This window comes from Dermacentor albipictus, chromosome 2 (genome assembly GCF_038994185.2).
Source record: "Dermacentor albipictus isolate Rhodes 1998 colony chromosome 2, USDA_Dalb.pri_finalv2, whole genome shotgun sequence".
Lineage (NCBI taxonomy): Eukaryota > Metazoa > Arthropoda > Arachnida > Ixodida > Ixodidae > Dermacentor > Dermacentor albipictus.
The window spans coordinates 78,058,462-78,084,318 of NC_091822.1; the positions used below are offsets into that span (position 1 = coordinate 78,058,462).

At 46.4% G+C, this 25,857-nt stretch overlaps 1 protein-coding gene and 1 long non-coding RNA gene across 2 annotated transcripts in view; one reads left to right on the forward strand and one right to left on the reverse strand.

Annotated features, from left to right (window-relative positions):
* Positions 1-327: 327 nt before the first annotated feature.
* Positions 328-7,956, reverse strand: LOC135918830 (uncharacterized). The gene is made up of 3 exons (XR_010569794.1): positions 7,883-7,956; positions 1,813-1,889; positions 328-536 (listed from the first exon to the last, which is right to left on the reverse strand). It is a non-coding gene; the product is annotated as an uncharacterized lncRNA (long non-coding RNA).
* LOC135918828 (uncharacterized) overlaps positions 2,058-25,857 on the forward strand; it is a 154,217-nt gene continuing 130,417 nt past the window's right edge. The window contains exons 1-2 of the mRNA XM_070533678.1: positions 2,058-3,335; positions 4,229-4,379. Of these exons, the coding sequence (XP_070389779.1) occupies positions 3,279-3,335; positions 4,229-4,379 (208 nt within the window). The 5' untranslated portion in view covers positions 2,058-3,278. The remainder of the gene's footprint in view (positions 3,336-4,228; positions 4,380-25,857) is intronic.

The window sequence follows — 25,857 nt, forward strand, 5'->3', positions numbered from 1 at the left end:
ATGCATTCGCAGTGTGGTCATGTATGTCGCAAGAAACATCTTCCAAAGCCAAAATATATCTTTGTGTAGCCGCTGTAGCGTTTCTATTCGAAGCTTAATATTCAGTTTTTGTGTGCGTATTACGAATTTATTGTTAAATGAAAACCTGAACTTGACCTTCTTTTGAAGCAGTTTTGCCTCCAGTAGAGACTTTTAGTTTGAGCCAGTTAATAATAATATTTTCTGGAAGGAATATCTGAAGCGTGTCTTCATTTTCCCATATGGCTGTCTCACATGATAATAATATCCATACCAAGCTTCCTTAGCACTGAATATTTGGTGTTTACATAGTTTTAAATCACTTTATTTAGTATGCATAAATGCGCATTTCTTTGCATTGGCCCTCAATAGATCTTCCTGAGTGCCAAAATTCCGGGGGTTCTTCATAGTCAGCGCGATCAGCCAGTCGCATTAACCGAGACATTCCCTGCGGGTGTGCTGCCGCTAGCAGTTGTTGTGATGCTTGAATTTGGAAAGAGAAAGCTGAGAAAAGGAGCCTGAAATGAAAAAAATACAGAAAAATATCAGCGATGTTTTGCCATCAAGGCAGTTTTTTTAATTTATTTTGTACACCGTATGACTGCATATTCAATTATTCACGCGTAGCATGCTTGAGGGCAATGTGTTCCATTGTAGCATGCTCCTTGCAGCATGTTTCTGGGCTCCGCGTATGCCTCTAGTCACGTAGTACGTTTTCTTGTGTCGCATGCTTGCGTTGCAGCACGGTAATGGTAACGCTAGAGCAACAGTCTTCGCTGAAATTATTTTGTTTAATAATTCCTAATAGGAGAGGGTGCGTGGCGGGCTAAAAGTTCCAGATTGAAGCTACATTGTTTAAATCAATGTTCAATGTTCAACTGCTAGTAGTAGTTATTGTTGATGAATTATTTAAGCTAATATCTTCAATCATTTGTTGTGCTGAAGGGAACAATGAACAATCCTAACATGGTAGCATTCTCGTAACGCTTGTGACTGTGTACAGTTCTAGGCACTTTTCCAAAGAATCTAGCGGGGCTGCTGCCATTGGCTTATTTATTTATTCGCAAACAAGAACGTTCATTATACTAACTGTTCATCTACTTTTTTAACGCTGGTATTCGCTTGTGCACTCTTGTTGGTAAGAGCGTGTTGTTGATTGGGAAAGACTCATTTGAAACGTGCATGAAATCACGTGAATTGACAATTTTGCAGTTTTCTGCATATCTTCTCGTAACAGCTTCAGATTCTCTATGGAGGGATGTTTATACAGGAGTGCTCATTATAGAAGTTTCACATAGTATTGTTCTCGTAACTTTACACCACATAAGCTTATACATGGTTTTATACCGATACATGCTGCATGCTTTCTTTTTATATTTAGGAGCCTCTTTGCATTGAAAGCACGTAAAATGTTTGGTCTATGAGAGTTTTGATGCCAGAACTGCTTTTTTGCAAGTTATGGGGAGTTTCTTTAGAGAGATTAAAAATAATTGAATGGTTTCCTAGAAGTGCTTCAATCCCGTTTATATATCACGTTTATTTGCAATCACAATTTAATATATTACATATCAGGTCGATCTTATGTGGACGCATTAAGAACCTTGCAGCAATAAACGTTCATGAGCGTGTTCATAGTTCAGCCATGTAAACGTGGCAAAATTGCACGTTCGAAGCAACTCTGAGCTCAAAACTATGAAGATTGCAACAGTTTCCTAAGGAAGTGTAAAAAATATTCAGTATCATGTTACTTGCTCTATCAAAATGTGTAAAACGGGTAAATATACCATTACTTACGAGAAAGGTATATCCAGGGCAGAATAAGCCTGGACATGAGAACAGGTTACCGAAATTCAGATTCGGAATCAAGGAACCTGTGAGAAAAACGCAAATAAAAGTTAGCGTTCCGGGTGTCACAGATTTTGGCAAAATAATTTCAGCAAATGTTTCAGTGTAATGAACAAGAGGGACGGTATAGTGGGCCATCCTCTCAGGTGCTTTGTAGTGGGTAAGTCTCTCTAGTGCTTTTTGCTGGGGAAACACCGCTCATGCTGGGAGTCCGTGCCCTGCTCTAACTGTCGATTCCAAACGCCGGTGTCTAATCAACGCCTTTACATATGGTGGAGAGTGTTATTGCCTACAACATTCCCCCTTGAACTTCGATCCCGTATGGTAAGCTCAACCATGCCTGAAGACGCATCCCACCAAACCCCTCCTACTCAATCCCAGCAAGTTCCTCCGTATGTCGTGTGCTCCGGTGTGCTTCGACACAGGGACCCTGCCATTTTCAGCGGCGCAGGTGACACCGACGTGGACCACTGGCTGACGAATGTCACTGGCTGACAACAAATGTGACGACTCCGCAAAACTGACCAACATGCTCTTCTGTCTCGCGAGTGTGGCTAGTCTCATGTACCCCAGCCATGAGTCCGATTATCCGATGTGGTTCTCCTTCAATACCTCTTCAGTGGCCGCGTTTCGTCGCCCTGCTGAGCGTAAGCTGCGTGCTGAATCGCGTGTGCGAGAACGTGCGAAATGAAAGCGTTGGTCCGGGATGAAGTTGCACGCAAGCTCTCCTCGATGACCTTCATCAGTCGCCGCATACACAGCAACCTGCCTCAAATTTTATTGCATCCGCTCCATCGTGCGATTGTGCAGAAAATCGCCGAGGTCTTACCAGACAAGCGCCATAATTTTCCTGCGGCTGCTCTGCTATGCTACGCTGAAGTGGTTGCGCCGCCCCAAGAGTTCCCGGTGGCTGCAGCACTCAGTTACGCTGAAGTCGCGCGGACCCAACCACTCTCTCAAACTATGCTTCTCCGTTATGCCGAGTCGTGGCTAGCCCGGAACTGCCGCCCGCCATGCAGTATATCAGCACCCGCCACTTACTGCGCGTCCTGTGACATGGCTTGGACCTTCCTCAGCGAACCGGTGGCACGCTTCTGACAACCGGCCCATATGAATTGTGCGCGGTTACTCCGGTCACGTCACACATTTTGTAATCGTGTCCAGCTGCCTAGTGACCCTCCAACCGTTATCAGCCAGCAAAACCGTCCACATAACTTCCACTCGTCGGCTATGTGGCCGCCTTTGCACCCGACGCCAACCACCCGTCATTCTTTGAATCCTCGCCGTCATTCTCTGTCGCCGAAGTGACCTCTCTCCGTCACTCGGGACGAGGAAAGCTAATCGTCGCAGTCCAAGAGGCAAGAGCTGCGACGCCGTTGAAATGTGGAAGCCCTTAGCACAGATCGTCGAACGTAATGGAATCGTTTCTTGACGATGTTCGGGCATCTGCACTCGTGGACACAGGAGCCGTGGTATGTATTATGGGCGCTAAGCTTTGCCGTATACTGGGGAATGTCATGACGGCCCTTTCTGGGCTGTCCCTCCGCACAACCAGTGCTGAGAATATTCACTCCTTAGTGACCTGCAATGCTCGTGTTGTTATTGCCGATGTTCTTTACGCCACTGTATTAATAATCCTTTCATCGTGCTATCACAAGGTTACCCTCTGGTGGGATTTTCTCTCTTACCACAATGCAATTATTCATTGAGCACAGGTCAAAATAGAATTCTCACCGCTGTTAGATTTGCCGCAAACTGACATTTCTTCGCTTTCGGGGAAACCACTTGTCCAAGCCGACTCGCACGTTCCTCCGAATGCGTCAACGGTGGTGCTCATGCACTGCAGTGGAATCTCAGACATTGTTGCACTACTGTCTCTATCTGACCGCTTTCTTGCTCGGGAAGGTCTGCTGCTACCTTTTGCGATAGTGGACATCACAAACGGCTCCAGCAACATTTTCGTTTGCAACCCATGCCCATACCCTCATATACTGCTGTGAGGATAATGTCTTGGCAATGTAGAAGTGACCGAGGGCGTGCAAGTTACAGACGTGCCTGATGGCCATTCGTGTACTAGTTCGAGTGTGATCAGCGCTGTTTCTAGGTGTGACCTTTCGCCCAATTATGTGTTCGATTCTTCTACTGCTATGACCTGACACCGGTTCAGCTGTCTCAACTTATGTGCCACTTAGAAGGATTTCTTTCTTCTTTCGAGGCAGGGCAATCTTCTCTGGGCCGGAAGTCAATTGTTGCTCACAGAATTGACACTGACTCACAAAAGCCATTGTGACAACGTCCATACCGTGTATCTCATGTAGAATGTTGTGTAATCAACGAATAAGTTGACGACGTGCTTCGCCGCCAGGTGATACGACCTTCCAACAGTCCATGCGCATCCATTGACGTCCTTGTTACGAAGAAACATGGCTCCGTGCGGTTCTATGCTGACTACCGGAGCCTCGGCAAGATCACTCGCAAGGACGTCTACCTTCTCCCGGACATTGACAGTCTACAAGGTACAGAATTCTTTTCATCACTAGATTTGCGCTCAGGGTATCGGCAAGCAGCCATAGCAGACGCCCATCTGCCGACGCCAGATTTTGTCACACATGAGGGCATATACGAATTAGACATAATGCCTTTTGGAATTTGTAATGTGCCGGCAACCTTTCAGCACGTGATGGACACAGTTCTAAACGGCTTTGGGTGGCACACGTGATTGCGCTTCTTGGCGACGTTGTAGTTTTCACTGTTTACTTCACCACGTACCTGCAACGGCTACGGTGTGTTTTGACCTGCTTAACAAAAGCTGGCCTGCAACTAAACCTAAAGTGACAATTCACAGTTCGGTAGCTGACAATTTTAGTTACGTCAAATCCAAGGATAGGTTACTCTCCGATCCAGTCAACCTTCAGGTTGTCGCCGAATTTCCCTAAGTTTAATACGTCTCTGCTCTTAGTTCAGGCGCTTCATTCGCAATTTCACCGCCATCATGTCTTCTTTGACGAAGCTACTTAGAAGCAGGGGACCCATCACTTCATGGTCATCCGAGTGCAAGGAAGCCTCCATAAAGCACGGTGACTTGCTAACATCTCCGCCAAGTTGGCGCGTTTACGACATAACAGCCCCTACCGAGGTGCAGACAAATGCCAGCGGTCTTGGCCTCAGCGCTGTGCTTGCCCAGCGCAAACAAGGGTTTCCTGAGTTAGGCATGGCTTATGCAAGTCGTGCGCTTGCGAAAGCTGAGACCAATTACACTCTGAGAGAAAAAGAATGTGTGCCATTTGCGCTCCTACTAAGTTCCGACCTGATTTGATGGCCGTCCATTTGATGTGTAGTCAAGGACCGCCATGCGCTACGTTGGCTGTTGTCCTTGAAAAATCTCTCAGGCCATGTTGCCCGATGGGCACTTCGCCTGCAGTACAGCGATATCCACGTTCTGTACCGGAGCAGACGCCAGCATTGTGACGCCAACATCCTCTCGCGTTCTCCCTCCTCTGATAACAATGGCTCTTACTCACTATCGCAATTTACCATTTCTTCGCTCGACCTTAGCACCATCGCTTCCGCTCAGTGGAAGAACCATTGGATTGCTTCCCTTATGGACTTTCTTTCTGGTTCATCAGCACAACCAACCACTAGTACGCTGCCTCATCAAGCTCATCTTTTCGCCATTCCCGATAACCTGCTTCATCGACACACTTATACGCCCGACGGGTGCCAGTGCTTCTTAGCAGTACCTCACAGTCTATGTTCCGAGATATGCGCATATTTTCACGCCGACCCACAGTGTGCACACTCGGGAGTTTTCAAAATGTACCAGCGCCTTCTACAGCGGTAGCACTAGCGAGGAATGTACAGCTACGTTCAGAAATTCGTTCACTTTTGCCCCAATTGTCAGCACCGGATATCTCCCCCCCCCCACCCTCGCCATTCATTTTCAAACCTTTACCTTGCGTTGCATGGCCGTTTGCGCCCGTCAGCACTGATTTGTGTGGGCCTCTTCCCTTCACATCGGTTTAAATCCGCTGAGCCATTGTGGCAGTCGACCACCTCACGCAATATGCTAAATCTACTGCCCTACAAGCAGCTAGGGCGCACTATGTTGTTTCCTTCCTACTTCGTCAATTCATCCTGCGTCGTGCACCACTTTAGGAACTGCTCAGTGATCGTGAACGTGTCTTCCTGTCTGAAGTTGTTGAAGACAATCATAAAGAGTGCAACGTCGTTCATCGCACAACTATGGCGTACCATACTAAAAACCAATGGTCTTACGGAACGCTTGAGCCGTACGCTGGGCGAAATGCTGGCCATGTACGTAGCCTGCAAGCAGACAGAGCGGGACGTAATTTTTCCCTTCGTGGCCTACGCGTACAACACCGCTACTCGGACCACCACAGGCATTTAACCCTTTTTCTTACTGTACAGTTGGCACCCGTTGCACACCATCGACACAGTTCTACCATACCGATAGGGTACATCTGAATGTGGGCCCATTTTTGCAACGGCAAAACATGGTGAAGAGTGCCGCGATCTCGCTCGGGCCTTTATCCCCACTGACCATGAGCGCCAGAAGAGCCCTTGCGATGACACCACTTGTGCGCCCGCCTGTCTTCCTGAAGACCTTGTGTGGCTCTCGGTACATTCCCCTGCACCAGAACTCTCTTCAAAACTACTACCTAAGTATGAAGGGCCTTACGGTGTCGTCGAGCCCGCATCCTCCGTCAACTACATGATTGAAGCCGTTGAACCGTTTTCAGACATGCGCTGTCGGGTATGAGACATTGTATATGACATTGCATGTGAGACATACCGGGGTTAAATGTAGCGAAGGAGGGGGCGCAATAGTTGGCCATCCTCTCCAGCCATCCTCTCCAGTCCGTGCCTTGCTCTGACGGTCGGACGCAAGCACCGGTGTATAAAAAATGCCTTTACATCAGGCATATTTCAGTTGGTCCTTCGATTAATCTATCATAACCACCCTGCGACCACTCGCACTAAATGCCCCTCCCGAAAAGTTTGACCACTCCGCATGCGCTTTTCTGCTTTGGCATTAACAGATGCGCAACATTATGTTGAAAGTGCTGGATCAGTACCCTAGCAGCAGGCCTGCAAAAACAAAAGTTGTGCAAGTCGAGTGGACACGTTGTAATCTATATGAAGAAAATCGTTAGTGAAGTGGCTAAATAAATGCTATAATTTTGCCCATTTTTGAAACATTTATACCTTCTGAAAACTATACCTTTATTTAAACAAAATTATTTTAACGTAAGCCTTTGACGAAAAAGCAACTGGCACAGGCACGGCTAAGCAGGCCTGCAGGCTCTTCTTTGCTCGCAGATAAATGTTCCTAGATATAATCGTGCTAGAATAAAAACTAGCTTTTTCATTGGTCAACGGTGGCCGTAAGGAGAAAATGCCACCAGTACTGAAGTCAGCACGACATAAAGTTATTTCATCAATAATACAAGTTACCTAGGCTGGGCGCACAAATATTAAGCGACGATAGCTTGAAGGGTTTCTACCCTACTTGCGCAACTCTGGGTACCGTTTGGCGGTATAGAATCGAGTAGAAGGGCAATCACATGTCACACTTTCATATATTGAACAAATACGTTTTGCAATATAACAAGCAACATTTACACAAACTGCAAGGTCACATACAAGTTTGAAAGAAGAACATACAGCAGATTGATGATAATACTACAATGCATGTTACTGAAATACGAGTATAACAAATCAGCAAAACGGTGCCAACTTAAGTGCATTTCTTGTGTTTATTCTATACTAAAAGTTATCAGTAAATATGGCTGCTCGTAGATGGTGGTGATATGCGCTTGGAAATGTTTAAATTACTTGGTTTAGTAGATTTGACCTCGTTACACCCATATTTGTGTGTGTGTTGAGTACTCAGCAATAATAATTGGTCCGTCTATGATGAAGATTCTGTCATTTTGTTCGTCGACGCGATTCCTTTCTTCTGACGGTGCACTTTTTGCGCAGATATAGATCCACTTACCGTACACCGCAGTGGCCAGACAAAGTGTTAGGATGGAGGAAAAGATCTGCATCATGTAGCCAGTCGATTGTTTCTGAGGACTGCTGAAACTCGCGAAGGCGCCGCTTTTATGGGGCCACTCAGTACGGGGCGGATGCATCCGCCAGCACCCTTCTGCTCGGGCAAGTGACAGCCTGAATTTCATATTTGTTAGTGGAAACTGAAGCGTGCGGTTAAAATACGAGTCTGAAACTACATTTCTCTCATTCCGTTAGCGTAACAAAAATCCTGAAACACCCGGATGCTAACGGCATTTTTGCGGCACCGTGAGGAAGATAAAATACATCATGGTATAAGCAGTGCACGGCAAAACTGCTGCTAAAAGGATATGAAAACCCATACACTCATTCACTTGAGCAATGACACTGTTCTGCAAAAAAAAGTGGCTCAACGATAGTAGTTTGTCAAGTCTGACAGAAATGTTTTTCTGCATGGTGCACCAACAGTACAGCCTCATCTCGGCAGCGCCAACGTTGATGAATTATCTGTGCATAGGCGCAGCCACATTACCGTATATCCGTTTGTGAATCAGAAGCTCAGAATTACCCGCCGTGGTTGCTCAGTGGCTATGGTGTTAGGCTGCTGAGCACGAGGTCGCGGGATCGAATCCCGGCTACGGCGGCCGCATTTCGATGGGGGTGAAATGCGAAAACACCCGTGTACTTAGATTTAGGGGCACGTTAAAGAACCCCAGGTGGTCGAAATTTCCGTAGTCTTCCACTACGGCGTGCCTCATAATCAGAAAGTGGTTTTCGCACGTAAAACCCCACAATATAGCTTAATTTAAGCTCACAATTGTGCTCAGAGGAAACACCAGACATCTGGGCTTGCAGATTCTGATGACTGCTCGTGAGCTGTACAAACGGACGGAGGTCATGCTTTAAAAGCAATAGATAACATAATACAGGAAATAAGCACTTTGCAATCCCATAGAACAATTATATTCTTATACCAATTGCGTGAATGTAAAAATGTACGCATATGAAGAAAGCACATAAATATATGGGCTGCAGCAACTTAGGATCTTTTAGCGTCTCCGTCCAAACATCATTTATCTGCATTTACTTAGCACAACAACTGTAACTTTTGTTTGCAAATTTCTCTATTGCGCTTCTGCAGCATTGCAAGAATGATCATCATATTTTAGAACCGGCTGACGCTGCTGCGAGAAAATTACCTCCAAATCAATAACAATACTATACTTTGTCTACAACTATGGCCTTAGCGGCGCAACGGCAATGACATCAATATACTTTAAGTAATTTAGAATGCGTCTAAAGGTTACGGACAGAGCAGTTCTAAGGAACACATCTGAATACTAATAGCGAGCGATTGTTCAGTCATCTGTCCTCCAAGCTAGATGCGACGAAAAAACACAGATGATCTTTTCCTAATGACAAGTTTTAGGACGATCAAAGCGTTACAAGAAGCCCTCAAGCCATTCAGAGGCGGTCATGCTGCGCTTCTACATTTGGATAAAATAAAAACAACCCGTAGTGGTAAATCGGCAGCTATGGTGCTGTGCGGCTGTGTACGAGGTGGCTGGTTTGATCCCGCTTGAGGCGGCCCCACTCCAATGGAGGCGGAATGCAAGGACCTCCGCGTGTCATGCATTTGTGTACGTTAAATAACGCCACGTATACCTAATTATTTCTGACTCTCCTAGTATGGTAAGCCTCATGATGAACTCATTGTTTCCATGCATGAAATCAAAGATATTAAGTAAGATAATTAGGGAAGTGAGAGGGCGTAGTGGTATTGTAGATTTACAAGCCTCAATGAGCTGACTATATGCTCCCTTTACATCAGTAGATTAGCTGTGTAAGTTTAATGCATGCAAAACTGTGTTTATTTGACCAGTCTAACGCAGATAATTGTAATATGGCCATATAACTGCCCACATTCCGCATACTCTATAACAATTTTGGTTGGATACCATGCCATGGTGCATAAATGCCGGAGGAAAGGCTGCGTTACGCAACTTGGTGTTTTTAAAGTGTATATTTTATTCCCTCCTACCTAAACTGAAAGTGTGTAACAGAAGCTCCCTTTATGGCCCAGCAGTCACTAATAGCCATGTTTCCTCACCTGGGATTATGCAGCAGCACCTTTACGGATGTTATTCTTTCTTCGAGTTTCAAGCTTTGGCAGTGGTAATAAAAATGCTCCGCTGGAGTCATAATAGGATCAGTCGGCAGAAAACGCTTGATAATAAGAGTTGCACGGATCAACTCCAAGCAAACATAAGCATGAAATTGCGGAAATGAAACAGCTGTAGCAGCGGTCGCTCAGCTTTAACAATAATGTCACCTAATAATGACGGCATAGGAAGTAGGAGAACTGTGAATGACGAAACCAGCGTTTTATTAGGTGAACCTGTGCCATCAAAAATAGGCTACCCTATTGGAATAACAATTGCGGCGAGCACAGTCGGTGACCGGTGAAGAATCTAATCTGTTGGTCACATGTGTCGGCTTTTATACATGAGTCAATCAAGGTGTTCCAGAGTTATCGCTTGCACGTCATATAATTTCCAGAACGTTCTACACAATTGGTGTCACACATGCAATCGGATTACACAAGCTTCGGTGACGACTCCCGATAGAACCATCGATAACATTCGAGAAACTTCCGATACATGCGGGCGCGTCCTGCGCGTACGTAGACGTAGACAAGATCGAGAGAACGACGAAGGCAAGCGCTGACTTCCAATTGATTTTGTTTATTTTGAATAACAAGCTTATATACCGAGACAACAAGAGGAAAGCGCCCCCTCCAGAGCACGAAGCCAGCATGAGTACGCATTGAAAATTTAAACGATCCATGACCGCTTCCTCAAGGTGAACGAGCACGCATGTGCGATCACAAAAGAGCAAGTTCACTATCTGGTAATGCGATTGACGGCTTACTAACCGAGTCACCTTCAGCGATGGTTACAGCTTCAATGATAAGCTTAGTGTTTTCATTAGGATGGCTAGCGGTGATAGTGGTCGTTGCAAAGAACGCAGTACAGCCTCATTGTGAGCAATGACCACCTAGAAACCATTCCCGTCCTTTGCGCACATCATTGCTATGGTCTTGCAGTCTAACATTCAGACATCTACCTTTCTTCCCGATATAAGACCAAGCGCATTTCGGGGTATCTTGTAAAGTAGACCTTTCGAGACATCTGTAGACTTTTTCTGTGATTGATACTGCAAGAACTACGTTCCTTAGCAACAGGGTTAATTCTAACGCAAAGCTGGGCTAGTTTTCTAGGCGCCGAGATAAATACATGAACACCTGTTTTTTGTATTATTATCTTAAGTTTGTGAGAGATCCCACGAATGTATGGGAGAACAGCTACTTTGTTTTTACGATGACGTACCTGTAAAACCATGTAAAATACCGCGCTCCGAATGGATGAGGCAGCAAGGACATACTGTCAATCACTCAATCTTCACGTGGATGAAGGATCTGGGCGCTCTCAAGGCCTGAAAACGACGATAGCAGAATGTTCTTATTGATTGCACCCTGGAAAATAGGTTGCAATAGGAACTGTTTCATCTTCACAACTGGCTTGCGGCTTCTACTCCTAAGACAGCGAAGCAAGTTCACATATACGTAGGTGCGACCCTGCCGGACATTCTCACAGAGACTCTCACTCTTGGGCCTAACTTTGCCACCGTGGGTGGCAAAGTTCTCACTAGAACTTCTCAGTATCTTTCGAGATATGTCGAGACATACTCCGGAATGTGATAGTGACAGTTGTGTCTGAGGGTGTAGATGTGCACCGGTTGCACTCTCCTCGTAAAAATCACATTCCCGTTCAAAGGACGCTTTCCTACCTCACCGACAAAGGGCTTTGTCTTGCAAGTGCTGGCAAAGGAGGTGGGTTTTTTGCCACACCTAGAAGTAATTTCTTGAAGAAACCGCAAGGTTCTATCCATTTCGTGTTGAATAGGTGAACTCGTGTTGATCTGAGCAGGGTAAAATCGAAGGCGTAACGCATGTGAAAGGAATTGATTCTTAGCACTTTTGCAGAATTTGTAGACAGCAGGGTAGGGTTGGTCCTTCGATCGTCATTCTCGGTGAAAACCCACAAACTTCAAAGGCCTTTATGTGCCATTATTTCGGAAAAAGGCACTTCTCAATATTTCCTTTCCTGATGACTCCAGTGCCTCCTTAACAGGAAGCTTTAGTACAGGGGCTCCTATCCGAATCCATGTACACTTAAATCTAGTGACTGTCGGTTTCGAAATCTTGATTTACGTCGTCATTTTTTTACAAAAAAATTTCAAAAAATTGCAAGTTTTCAGAAAACGAAGCTATCAAGTTTACAACTCCTTAACTCAGCAATGAAGAATGATATCTCAATTCTGTGAATTGCAGCTCATAGTGCACTTAAAGCGCACAAAATAGATCTGTTAAACATGAATCTAAACATTTACTAATTTCTAAATGCAGCTTTTTCAGAATCAATGTAACGAACATAAGAAATTCAGGTAATATATGAATCGACATACCAAATATGTCCGCTTTGCATTATCTAGCGGATGCCGCTTACGGAACCGCCATATTTGCTCGTGATGCAGAACTAATAATTTCTCAGCTTCATGCTTCTATTTTTGTCGACCTTTCAAATTTTTGAAAATTATTTCAACCAATTTCGGGCATTTGAGAGAGAAAGCTCAATTCTAGTGGCTGCTAAAGCAGAATTTCGATTTCTCTCTCAAATGCAGCAAATTTCATTAAAATTGGTGCAGGAGTTATCTCAGAAAAGAGTTTTTTCGTGTTACATGTGTTTGGATAGGCCGCGTTGGAGTTGGGCCTGAGCTAAAGCTTCTCCTTAACAAGTGAGAAGTTAATGATCCCTTTCTGGTTAACGGATCATCCGACATTAGAGACTCAACATTTTCCATATGCTGACGCTCCACTTAAGGATATGCCCATAGCTATTAAAGCTTTGTTTTACGCTATTCCGCATCACCCACTCTTGGTTGTTATAGAAGAAGCCAGTTTTAGTTTTCGTACTCTTGCGTTCCAAAATGAATTTGGTGTGATGGTTTGAGATTTTATAAACTTGCTTCAACTTTAACTTTCCTTGACCTACAGCGAATGTAATCTGAACTTTTGTCCTTAAAGAAAAGCGGGATATGTATCGGGCCTTGCGTCGCTCCCTTGCTGAGCGATTTATGTTTAGCATACCCAGAGAAAACCGTCCAGTCACGGTTGGGCAATGCATAAATTGACGATGTTTCGTTTTGTGGAAGATTTATTGATTCTGTTTAACTGTGAGTACAGTTGTGCTGCGGCCTCCGTTCGTAAGACGTTGGTCCTGTTTGAAGAATGCTTAGCTGCACTCTCAGTCACACATGAGCTTCTGGAGAATGGATCCCTTAGGTTTTTAGATCCGAAACTCTCCTTTGGTAGACAGCATGTATGCTGAATGTAGGAGCCGCGTGCCAAAATCCTCTATTATGCTATGCATCCGCCCATTCAAAACTATCGCTTGCTCACAGAACGCACTAACAAAATCCTGTTATCATTCGACAGAACCTAGTTTCAGTTCATAGATCACTCGATTTTATGTGGCTGGGTACCCTAGCAAACTTCTTGTCTCCGTCTCGGAGAAGTTGCGTAGTAGGTTGAGCATTGATCTTCACAGCATTGTGGCTGAGGTTCATGATCGATGAAACAATACAGCTGTTCTCGGATACATTCATGGGATCCCTCACAAAACTTAAGGAAATAGGACAAAGAGCAGGTGTCGATGTAGTTTTCTCTGCACCTGGAAAACTGGCGCAGCTTTGCGTTAGAACTTATCCTATTACTAAAGAACGTAGTTCTTGCTGTATTAATTACGAAACAATGTATACAAATTGTTCGGAGTGTAGTTTACGGTATTCCATTGAAATTCGGTTGGTCTTCTATAGTGTAGACAGGTAGATGTCTAAATATAAGAGTGCGAGAACACAGCAATAATGCGCGCAAAGGGCGGGAAGGGTGTCCATTGAGCAGAATTGCAGCTGTACTGCTTCTTTGAAAAGACCAGTATCTCCCTTAAGCATCCCAATGAAAATACTGCACTTATCATTGATGCTGCAGCGATCGCTGAAGCTGACTAGGTTATTAAGCCGCCAATTACGTTAACAGATGAAGAACTTGCTTTTTTGAGATCGCCCATGCACGTTCCTTCATCTTAAGGAGACGGTCATGGTTCCTTTGAATTTTTAATGCATGCTCTTGCCGGTTTTGTGCTTTAAGGGGTGGGGGGCGCTTTTGTCTTGGCTCTCTTGGAGAGGTACGGGGTACTGACCGCGCCTGATGATCCGGAGTTTTTCTGGGAGTCGATCCTCTAGCCTGGACGCGTATACAGTTACGACACCCGTGCATCGCTTTAGTCGTCGGCTACTAGGCCTTGCCCCGGAGTTCTCCCCTCTTCAACCACCTCTCTCCAGGAGCTCCAGACTTCTCGGAATGGTCGAAACCAGCCTACCGCAAGCACCCCAAAGCAGCCGGTTTTCCAGTCCACAACAAGTAACCGTTCTGCATCCTTTGGTTCCCTATCGCTATCGCGGTGCAGTCTTCAAAGACATTGAAGAGTGGCTTGACAAGTATGAGCGCGTCGCCCAGATTAATCAGTGCACTGAGCAGCAAAAGCTATCCCAAGTCTATTTCGCCCTTGACGAAACTTGGTACGACAACCGCGAAGCTAGCCTTATGGCATGGAGTCACTTTCGTGAAAAAATCACGGATACGTTTGCGAGTGCCGACCGACGCGACCCTGGCCAGCAGGTGATGGAGCTACGGGTACAACAACCTAATGAGTCGGTCACAATGTTTTTTTCGTAGAGCCTCTTTCGTGCAGCCGACCCGAACATGACTGAAAAAAAGAAAGTTACGCTACCTCATGCGAGGTGTAAAAGAGCAGTTGTTCGCGGGGTTTGTGCGAAATCCACCAGTAACCATCGCTGACTTCATCAACGAGGCTACGGCTATCGAGCCGGCCATTCATCAGGGATGCAGGCAGTAAGACCGACTTTCCAGCAGTACCACAATCAATGCCGCCGCAGCGACTGGCGAGTATCAGAACCCCTTGCTGGAATTGATCATAGAACTCGTCAGAGAAGAAATTGAAAATATTTTGACACCGACAGTGGATAGACCCGTAGCTTCAATCGCCGGAGTGGTCCCATGATGTACGTCCCATGAATTACGCTTCCCATGCATTACGCACCCGCTGTCCGATGTCCACCACCCTTTACAACCACACCGCCGTACCACCAGCCTCCGACAATCGCTCCTTGGTCGCAGCTGCAAGAGGAGGCTTCGAGGCACACTCCCGTTACGCAGCTACAGTCATACCACCAGCGACCGTTCAAAGTGCCGTGGTCAACACCGCAAAACAGCACTACGGAATGGCCGCAATTTCGGAGAACCGACGTATGGCACACCGTCGATAGGCGCCCACTCTGTTTTCACTGCGGAGGCGCCGGCCACATTTCGCGTCATAGCTGGCATCGCGACACATCATTTCGACCTTTTCGTTCGTGGTCCTATGGTAGACGTGCAAATGACGGCTCCTTGCTACGCTGTGAAGAAACTGTTTTTTAGGGACCTCAAGTGCACCCGAATGACGAATCCACGAGGAATGATAAGTCCGATTTCGGCCGTCGGTCGCGCTCTCCAACCCCTCCACGTCAGATGCCTTCCCCTACAGGACGTACTTTTGCTGACCTCCGAGGACGAAGATCGCCCAGCCCACGCCGGGGAAACTGAAGGCGGCGAACTCTTGGCGTAAGTTTGCCAGCCCACCGCAAGACAGTAAAAAGCCTTCAACAATCTCGCCGCAGAATGACGTGAAGCCGATAAACCCCGACACCGAAGAAATTTTGAGCACCGACATTGATATTTTGGTTGATGGACAGCCGGTGGCACCGTTAGTCGACACTGGTGTCGACTTCTGTATAATGAGTAATGAACTCGCCCTCCGCCTAAAGAAAGTAAACACGCCATGGACGGGACCTCACATAAGGACATCAGGCGGGCAATTACTGATGCCTACTGGAAGGTGTAGTGCTAGAATTACCATCCGGGATTCTCCTTTCATGGCCGCTTTCATCGTTCTTCCTGTGTGCTCTAATGATTTGATTATTGGAATGGATACCCTGAAAGAATATTTCGCCTTAATTTACATCCCATATCGCATGGTGACATTTGATAAGAGCCCTGGTTTAGTCAATTGCCTATCGCCGCAACGCAACTCCTTCCGTCTAGCAGACGACGACATCATCATCCCACTTCGATCATGTATCTATGTTTCGGTAGCATCTGACGCACCGTTTCATTGCGAGGGTGTTGCCGACCAGGTAACCACGTTGTTGTTCACTCACGGAATCTCAGTCGCACGAGAAATCGTAAATGTCACCGACGGGCGCACGAACCTGCTACTAACCAATTTTATCACAGAGCAACGATACCTTTCAAAGGGCGCGGCTGTGGCTAATTTTCAGGGTGTTGTGGATGTACACGGCTGCTGTTCACTATTCGGAGAAACGACTACGCAAGACCCAGCTTCTGCACTTGACGTCAGCACTGCTTTGTCGCAACACGAACGAGAGCGGATGACTGCTTTGCGTCGACAGCCAGCGTCGGATGGACGCCTCTAACGAAGCATCGGATAATTACAGAGGATACGGAAAGACCAATTCACCAATATCCTCCAGTGCTGGCTCAACACCTCCAGTGCTTGCTCACTTTGATGAGACCCCTCCTACATTGCTCCACACTGATGCCAGCAATGTTGGCTTGGGAGCTGTTCTTGTGCAGCGGTAGGAGGGCACAGAAAGCGTACTTCCCTATGCAAGTACAACACTCTCACGCACAGAGGCTAATTACTCCACAACTGAGAAGGAATGCCTCGCCGTAGTAAGGCAGCTATGAAATTTCGCGCATATTTTAATGGCCGCCACTTCACAGATATCAGCGAACACTATTCACTGTGTTGGTTGACAAACCTTAAAGATCCTTCGGGACGACTGGCGCGTTAGAGCCTACGGCTGCAAGAGTTCGACGTGACTGTCAAGTTCAAGTCGGGGAAACCACATACGGATGCTGACTGCCTGTCTCGATCGCCGATGGAGTCATCTGCTCCACCCGAAGAAGACCCGACATTTGTGTTCTGGACACATCCACCATTGCGCAACAACAACGGGACGACCCTCAGTTGCTTGAACTCATCAATCACTTAGAGGGCCGATCCGCGAAACCACGTGTTGTTTTGGAAAGAGGACCGTTGTCGTTTTGTTTGCAAGCCAACGTCCTCTACGAAAGAAACTTTTCTTCGAGTGGGTCCCCCTTTCTGCTCGTCATTCCTGCAACTCTTCGTACGGAAGTACTTCAAGCCTGTCACAACGAGGTGACTTCTGGTCGTTTAGGCTACACGAAAACGTTGGCCAGAATGCAACACAGGTACTACTAGCCTAGACTTGCCACCACCGTGAAACATCACGTTCACACTGTCCTCGACTGCCAGAGGCGCAAGTCACCTCCGTCGAAACCAGCCGGCCTCCTACGAACTGTCCAGGTTCCTCGAAGACCATTCGACCAAATCGGAATGGATATCTTGGGGCCACTTCCTACTTCTACTACAGGGAATCGCTTTGTTATCGTCGCATCCGACTATTTCACACGTTACGCTGAAATAAAGGCAATCCAGAAAAGCCCAGCAGCCGAGGTGGCTGGCTTTTTCCTTGAGCCCATTGTGTTGCGACATGGCGCACCAACCGTCGTAATACCAGACCCGAGGAACCGAATTCACGGCTGCGCTTTTAGATCATTTCTTGCTGCTAAGTGGAACGGCTCATCGGGAGTCAGCCGCCTACCATCCATAAACCAACGGATTAACAGAATGTCTAAACAAAACAATTCAAGACGTGCTCTCCATGTACGTGGATGTTGAACATAAATATTAGGACGACATCCTACCTTATATCACCTTCGCATACAACACGGCGAAACAAGAGACGGCGTGCATGAATCCGTTCACCCTTGTTCATGGACGGGATGTACGAACGATGTTGGATGTGATGCTTCCACACGACTTTGACGACACTGATACGGACACCGATGTGTTTACACAACGCGCAGAAGAGGCTTGGCAGCTCGCGCACTTGCGTATCTGCCAGCAGCAAGACTACGACGCAGGGCGCTATGATCTTCACCGTCAAATAGTAATCTATGACGTCGGCGACTGAGCGTGGGTTTGGACATCCATACGGAAACGAGGCCTCTCCGAGAAGCGGTTAAGGCGATACTTCGGACCATATCGAGCATTGCCCCGACTCAGTGATGTCGCGTGCGAGGTCATGTCCGATAGCCCCAAATGTACGCGGCGCCACACGCATCGTTCTGAACTTGTGCACGTTGTCCGCATGAAGCTGTGTGTGAGCGAATAACTATGCAAGAAACCCTTACTTCCTCAAGTGACACTTCTGTGTAGCATCGGGACGATGATCTCTTAGGGAGGGACAAATGACGCGCGTTTTCTATGCAGACGACAACGAAGATAGGGCCGTTAACGGACTTCATCTAGTGGGTCAGTGAGATTCGGCGAGGACGAAGAAGACGAGTCTCTGGCCTGTTTGTTTTTGAACAAGTTGTCCTGTGGTTGCTAAAGAACTTCTCCCAGTCTACTGTTCGCGTTCTACTGCTACAATATGCGTGTCACTCAAAATGAAATCAGTTTGAAACCAGCGCTTGTTTTGTTCGATTTTTCTGTCCCTTTGTTTATGTATGCGAAGGGAGGTTTGCAATAGAACATCAACTAGCTCGTACCAAAACACAGCTGATCGATAACATTTGTTAGACGGTGAAAAGCAGTCACCCGAAAAAGATAAACAAGCACGCGTATCAATGACCCCCCTCTCGAAATCCTTCCTTTTGGTGCTACAAACATAACAGGAGAGCGAAAAACAAAGGATACTTATTAAACAAAAGTAATAAAAGAACAAAGATACAAATTCTGAAATACCGTAGTACAAAAAAGACAGTCCCAAGTTCACCTGTACAAAGCCCCAAAGTTTGTTAGCGGTATTAGCACATGGACTGTGTGAGGTCTTGAGGGGCGCCGCTGGGATACCGAAATGGCGTCTGGCACATCCTCACAGTCGACTGTGCGAAAGCGTTGGATTATCTTGTAGGGTCCGAAATAGCGGGGTAAAAGCTTCTCACTAAGTCTTCGTCAGCGTATGGGGGTGCAAATGCAAACACGGTCACCACGTTCGTATTCCACGTATCGTCGTCGAAGATTGCAGTGCCGGCGGTTGGGTCGCTGATGATTCTTGATGCGCAGGCGGGCGAGCAGTCGGGCTTCGCGTGCTGGAGAGAGGTGGCCACGTCGAGATTGTCTTCGTCGTTGACGTGCAGAACCATGGCGTCGAATGTCGCCGACAAGCTCCATCCGTAAACCAGCTTTAACGGCGTCATTTGAGTTGGTTCTTGCACTGCCTTGTTATATACGAAGGTTACGTACGGCAGGACCGCATCCCACGTTTCGTGATCGACGCCGACGTACATTGCTATTATGTCGAAGAGGGGCTTACTCAGGCTCACTAACACCCCATTCGTCTGCAGGTGGAAAACATTTGTCCTCCTGTGGCTTGTCTGACTGTATTGCAGAATGGATAGGGTGAGCTCTACGGTAAAGTCCGTTCCTCTGTCGGTGACGAAGACTTCTGGGGAACCGTGCCACAGGAGGAGGTTCTTGACGGAGAATTTCGCCACTTGGCTGCGTTACCTCCTGGCAGGGCTTTCGTTTCAGCGAAGAGGGTGAGATAGTCCATCGCCACAATGATCTATTTATTTCCGGATGTTGACGTTGGAAAGGCTGCGAACATATTCATCCCGACCTGCTCAAATGGCGCGCAAGGAGGCTCGAGCGGCTGTATTATTCCCGCTGGCCTTGTCTGTGGTGTCTTGCGCCGCTGACAGTCTCGGCATGTCTTGACGTAACAGGCGACATCAGCGATCAGGAGTGGCCAGTAGTACCGTTCTTGTATCCTCGTTCGCGCCCGGGAGAAGGCAAGCTGCCCAGCGGTCTGATGGTCATGTAGGGCGTGCAGTATTTCCGGACGCAGTGCTGAGGGAACAACAAGATGGTAATTGGCGAGGACTGGTGAAAAGTTATTCGTTACAAGTAGGTTGTTTTGAAGCGATAACGAAGACAATCCTCGCATAAATGCCCTAGGGACAGCGTCGGTCATCATCATCATCATCAACATCAGCCTCGTTACGCCCACTACAGGGCAAAGGCCTCTCCCATACTTCTCCAACAACCCCGGTCATGTACGAATTGTGGCCTTGCCGTCCCTGCAAACTTCTTAATCTCATCCGCCCACCTAGCTTTCTGCTACCCCCTGCTATGCTACCCCCTGCCCTTAGGATCCAGTCCGTAACCCTTAAAGACCATCGGTTATCTTCCCTCCTCATCACATGTCTTGTCCATGCCCATTTCTTTTTCTTGATTTCAACTAAGATGTCATTGCCAGATGACAGCGTCGGTGTTCCGTTTCAAATGGTCGACGAGGATTTTTAGCTGTGCGGCTGCTCATTGCTATTAAGCAATCTCTTCCACGCTTATTCCTCCAAGGAAGCCGTCGTCATCCTCGTCGTCTTGCGGCTGGGGGGGGGGGGGGGGTGTAATGGGGGTAAACGATAGGTGGTTGGCATAACAATGTTTTCATCCGGACTTGTAATTATATTGATGTGATATTCTTATAGTTTGAGGGACCACGGCCCACGACATCTTAAGAGTCCTTTTAATTCGCTAGTTAACTCAACCCGTGATGGTCGCTGACGACTTTGAGTGGCCTGACATAGAGGTATGGGCGAAATTTTGCTGTAGCCCAAATTATGGCCCGGTGTTCCTTTTTCGTCGTGCAATAATTGTCTTCCGCTTTTGGCAGTGACCGGCTAGCGTAAGCTATAACCCGTTCAAATCCGTCTTTCCTCTGTAGTTGGGCAACACCGACACCTAGGCTACTCGCGTCAGTGCGGATTTCAGTATCGGCATCCTGGTCGTAGTGTGCAAGTACCGGTGGCAATTCCGTGCGTCGCTTGAGTTTTTCAAATGCGTCTGCATGCGGCGTTTCCCACTTGAACTCGACATCACGTTTTGTTAGATGTATCAGTGGCTCAGAGATGCGTGAAAATTTCTTGACAAAGCGCATGTAGTAGGCACACATGCCAAAGAATGTAAGCACTGGCTCCTTGTAAATGTGCTGCGTGAACTTTGCGATCGCAGCTCTGTTCTGTGCGTCGCGGTGGACTTCAGATTTGCTGATGACATCGCTGAGAGAAAGAAGCTCATCGTAAGCGAAGCGGCACGTTTGCGGCTTCGGAGTGAGCCCTGATGACTTGATGGCCTCTAGTATTTTCGCGAGCCGCCTAAGGTGATTGTCGAAATTTCCGGTGAATACGATGATGCCATCCAAGTAAACAAGACGGCTCTGCTACTTTTATCCTGCTAACACCATGTCCATTACGGACTCGAACTTTTCAGACGCCGACCACAGCCCGAATGGCATGAACTTGAACTCATAGATACCGTCATAGAGGCGGTCTTGTCGCGATATCCGTGGCCGAGTATTTGCCAGTAGCCAGACGTGAGATCCATTGACGAAAATTATTTAGCGTTGTAGAGCCGATCCCACGCATCCTCTATCCGTGGAAGGGGATATACGTCCTTTGTGAAAAGACTTCTCAGCTTTTGCATTCTCAGAACCAGAACTGTATCTTAATGGAATGCAAATCCCTAATGTAGAGTCACTCTGAATCCTCCACCCACGTATACGCAAGGACGGACCGGGCGTTACCATCCTACCCAAACTGCAAGAAGCCGTCGTGCAAGTACCACACCTTGTACGACCGGTAGCGAACTGAGCACACGGTTCGAAAGAACAAGACGCAGTCAGAATGATCCAAGCCCTAATTATCAGCAGAATCACTCACTGCACCCCTTACTGAGACCTCAAGAATGCGAAAACTGCAAAAGTGAGCACCTTAATTCGGGAGGCCATCAGGATTGCCGTAGGAATCTCCGAACGCGCCTCCGCAGAACGACTACGGCGCTTGGGTCTGCACAACGCCTGGGAGGAGTTAGTCGAAGCAGATAAAGTCAACCATCGTCAACGCCGCACATTGACTGAAACAGGTAGGGCAACACTCAGAAGATAAGGATATACTGAAGGTATGCAATGGCATGACGAAAATAGTATATTCTCAGAGCCAATTCGAAAGTACATCTCTGTTAACCCCAATTCCAAGTATGCAATAACCTACCGTGAAGGGAAAAGAAAAAGCCAGAATAGAGATTTTCCGATAAATCTACAGCCGAAATCCGGACACACGATAAACCGATGCAGCGAAATATTCAGAAACTCCAACGCATGCTATCAGTGTTGCTGACAGCAATGGAAAAGAGAAAATGGCAGCCAGCATCTTAACAAGAGAAATAGATACGTCAGCAGAAACAGCAATAGCCCTAGCCATCTAACCCTGCGTGGAGGAAGCATAATACCACTGATTCACAAGCGGTTTACCGAAATTTTCAGAGAGGGAGAATCTCCAAGCAAGCCCTCGAAGTCCTCACAAACAAGTCAAAGAAGCACCTACCAGATATATACATCGTTTGAACTCCGGTCCACGAGACTTTGCTGCGGAATGAGGCAACCGACGCCTCTTCCTGAGCTCACGTTCACCGGGCTTTCTCACAGGACCCGCTAAGGGACAAGGATGAAGTCCGGAAAAAATACCCAGATACTACAGGCTCCACAGAAGAGCTTACCTACCACCTCATCCCAGAAGCAGTAATACTCATTAAATGGCAAACCAATACCTACCTACATTGTATCCCATTGCACCGAATTTTACCATCTGAGCACTCATACATCTGCAAGTACTGTGATGTCCCAGACACCCTACGTCATATGGTACGGGGATGTGTACAAAAACATGGCACAGCATACGTCCAAACACTGACACAGAAGCAGTGGGAGGCCAAGCTAATACACCCGAAACCGAAGAAACAGCGCAGCCTGACGGAACGGGCACTGGAGATAGCCATGGCCGGTGGCTCTCTTGAATAAGGAGGCCGCCCACCTAAGGCGCATGCTGCACTTGCTCAGAATAAAAGTTTATTCTCTGTCCCCGTTTGATATAACCTGTACCCACTGATTATATAAGATTAGACTGAAAAAAGAAGAAAAATAATTATTTACACTATAGGGCATTTCCACCAGTACTCAACTATTTTCAGGCTGCGTTTAGTCCGCCTGTTTGTCTCGGGACGTCACAAAACCGCGAAAACTCACCAAGCCAAAGTGACCCGAGCGCCTGGAAGATGCGTTAATATGCCGAACAAAATTAATTTTTTCCCTGGGAATAACCGGACACTACCACGCTCTGAAAGAAAGAGCCGATGGCTGCCCACCGATCGCTCTTACTGGGGCTACGTGGAGTAGGCGAGCAAATTACAATTATTTGTGTATAATAAACATTTTTACGTAGCCGTATAACGTTGTCGAACCCTTTTGGCCACGTATACCACATCGCTCCATGAACTAATCTTCCCTAAATATTGGTTTTAACGGCATCTTTAGCCTTCCGTCGGACGTCGCGAGTTTCGGATAGCCACCGCAAGCTAAGTAAGGGGAAGCGGACCAGTCGCAAACGCCGCACCGTGCTTCTGATCCGGTTACCTACCTTCACTCTGCTAGATCAGTCCCATACAGATCACTTCCGCTTTTGCCAGCTCCGCACCTGTCTTCAGTAAATTAGATAAAAAAACAAGTAAAGGCAGACAACGATGTTCGCTTTCAGGAGGGCGTTTGATTGGGCTGTTCAAAGAACGCGAAGCTTCACCGCTCGTTGCTTGCGTCAGCAGTTAGATAAATATGACGTCACGCGATTGGAATTCAAACTCATAGGAATATTTTTTTTCTTTATAGGGTCCAATATTATGGTATTAAACAAGATATTTACATTTGTTATTCGGTCTCCTGTTATTGTCGTAAATTTTGCAATAAATAATTTATGCATGAGCATTTTGTAATTACGTGAATTCGGGGTCTTTATATATTTGTTTCAATATATGTGTTGTCAAACTCAGCATATGCAACACGCAGACAAAGTATTTTCATTATTTATTCGTCTATGACAATGAAATAACAGACTTTTTGTTTCACCCTAATTCCCACGGAACCCGACTTCTACAAGAGAGAACAAATACGATGAAATGAACACGAGGTATGTAAGTGTCAAGATTTTGTTCAAAATGAGAATGCACGAAAGGATACTGTCTTTATTTTCTGCTTTAGTCTGCACGCCAACTTGACGATTGTTGCCAGGTCTTCCATATTTTGCAACGGCCGTGTTGGCTTCATGGCGGTATGGGAAAATCACGGGCACTTGAAAGCTTGAATCTATTTAGCGTTGGCTAACTAGCATCGGCAAGGAACTATGTCATAATATTCAAGTCGCTTTTGCAAGGAACGAATAAATGAAATCGTCCAGAATTTTCGCCAACCTTGACGTAGTACGCAACGTAAAATTTGAATGATTATAGAATTTATTTGGCACCACGTAAATAAGTAGTTTCACTGCTCTATCAAGTCGATTAAAATGTGTTCTGTTGATGTTCTGGCATTGAAGTAATCATAGACAAGACAGTACAAGGCCGGAAGTTTACCAATTCTTGTGCAGAAATAAATCATTGTCGATGGACTCTGCCTTTAAACACGTCCTCCCCTCTTAGAAAGTGAGATCAGCCTCACCGAAAATTCTTCACTACTTCCGCCCCCTGGTGACGGCCATACAAATAATATTTGTATCAAATAGGACACCCTAGGAAATTTGATCTCCAAGCCTCGCAACATTAAATCATGTTTAAGTTTATCCTTATCCGCACAGCCGTTGGCGGCTGTTTTGTTGTCTTTCTTGTCCGGCATAGAGGCTCTAACAATCATCGCACCACTTGCAATCTTTCACCTCTAGTCAGAGCGTGAAACTCACATTCAAACACCCGAAGTATTAATAACACGAAACTACGGTGAATAGAATTTCCCTATGTCACAAAGATAGGAAAATGTGGGCGAAGATGTGTACGGATCCGGTTTTGCCGGTGACCGAAGGGCGCTGCTAATAATAATATTTGGGGTTTTACGTGCCAAAACCACTTTATGATTATGAGGCACGCCGTAGTGGAGGACTCCGGAAATTTTGACCACCTGGGATTCTTTAACGTGCACCTAAATCTAAGCACACGGGTGTTTTCGCATTTCGCCCCCATCGAAATGCGGCCGCCGTGGCCGGGATTCGATCCCGCGACCTGGTGCTCAGCAGCCCAACACCATAGCCTCTGAGCAACCACGGCGGGTAAAAGGGCGCTGCTAATGTACAATCAAGTTTATCAAGTTTTATTGCTTCATTCATAGGTGGTACATATATGCAGTAGAAGTTATACAGAAAGAGGTCCCACAGTTATAAACTGCAGCGGGACCTCTTGTTCTTAGTTACATAATAATACATAAATAAAAAGGCGTCAGTTGCGGTTACAAAGAAAGAATGAATTACACAATTTCTACAGTGTTAAAGTAATATAACCTATGGCAACACATCACAACAAAAAATAAATTACATCAATAAGCAACATAAACATGCTTCAAAGAAATAGATACAGTTTACAGGGTATTAATATAAGCTCTCAGTGAACGTTGGTATGATGATAATGTAGGTGAGGATTTCACGTGAGTAGGTAAATTATTCCACATTTTCACACTAGCAAAACAAACAGTTAGTTTGCCATAGTTGCTGCGCGATTTTGGTAGTAAAAGGTTATTTTGTAAAGAGAACCTGGTAGTGTTCGGATTAGCAACACTATTCCTGCCAATGACATA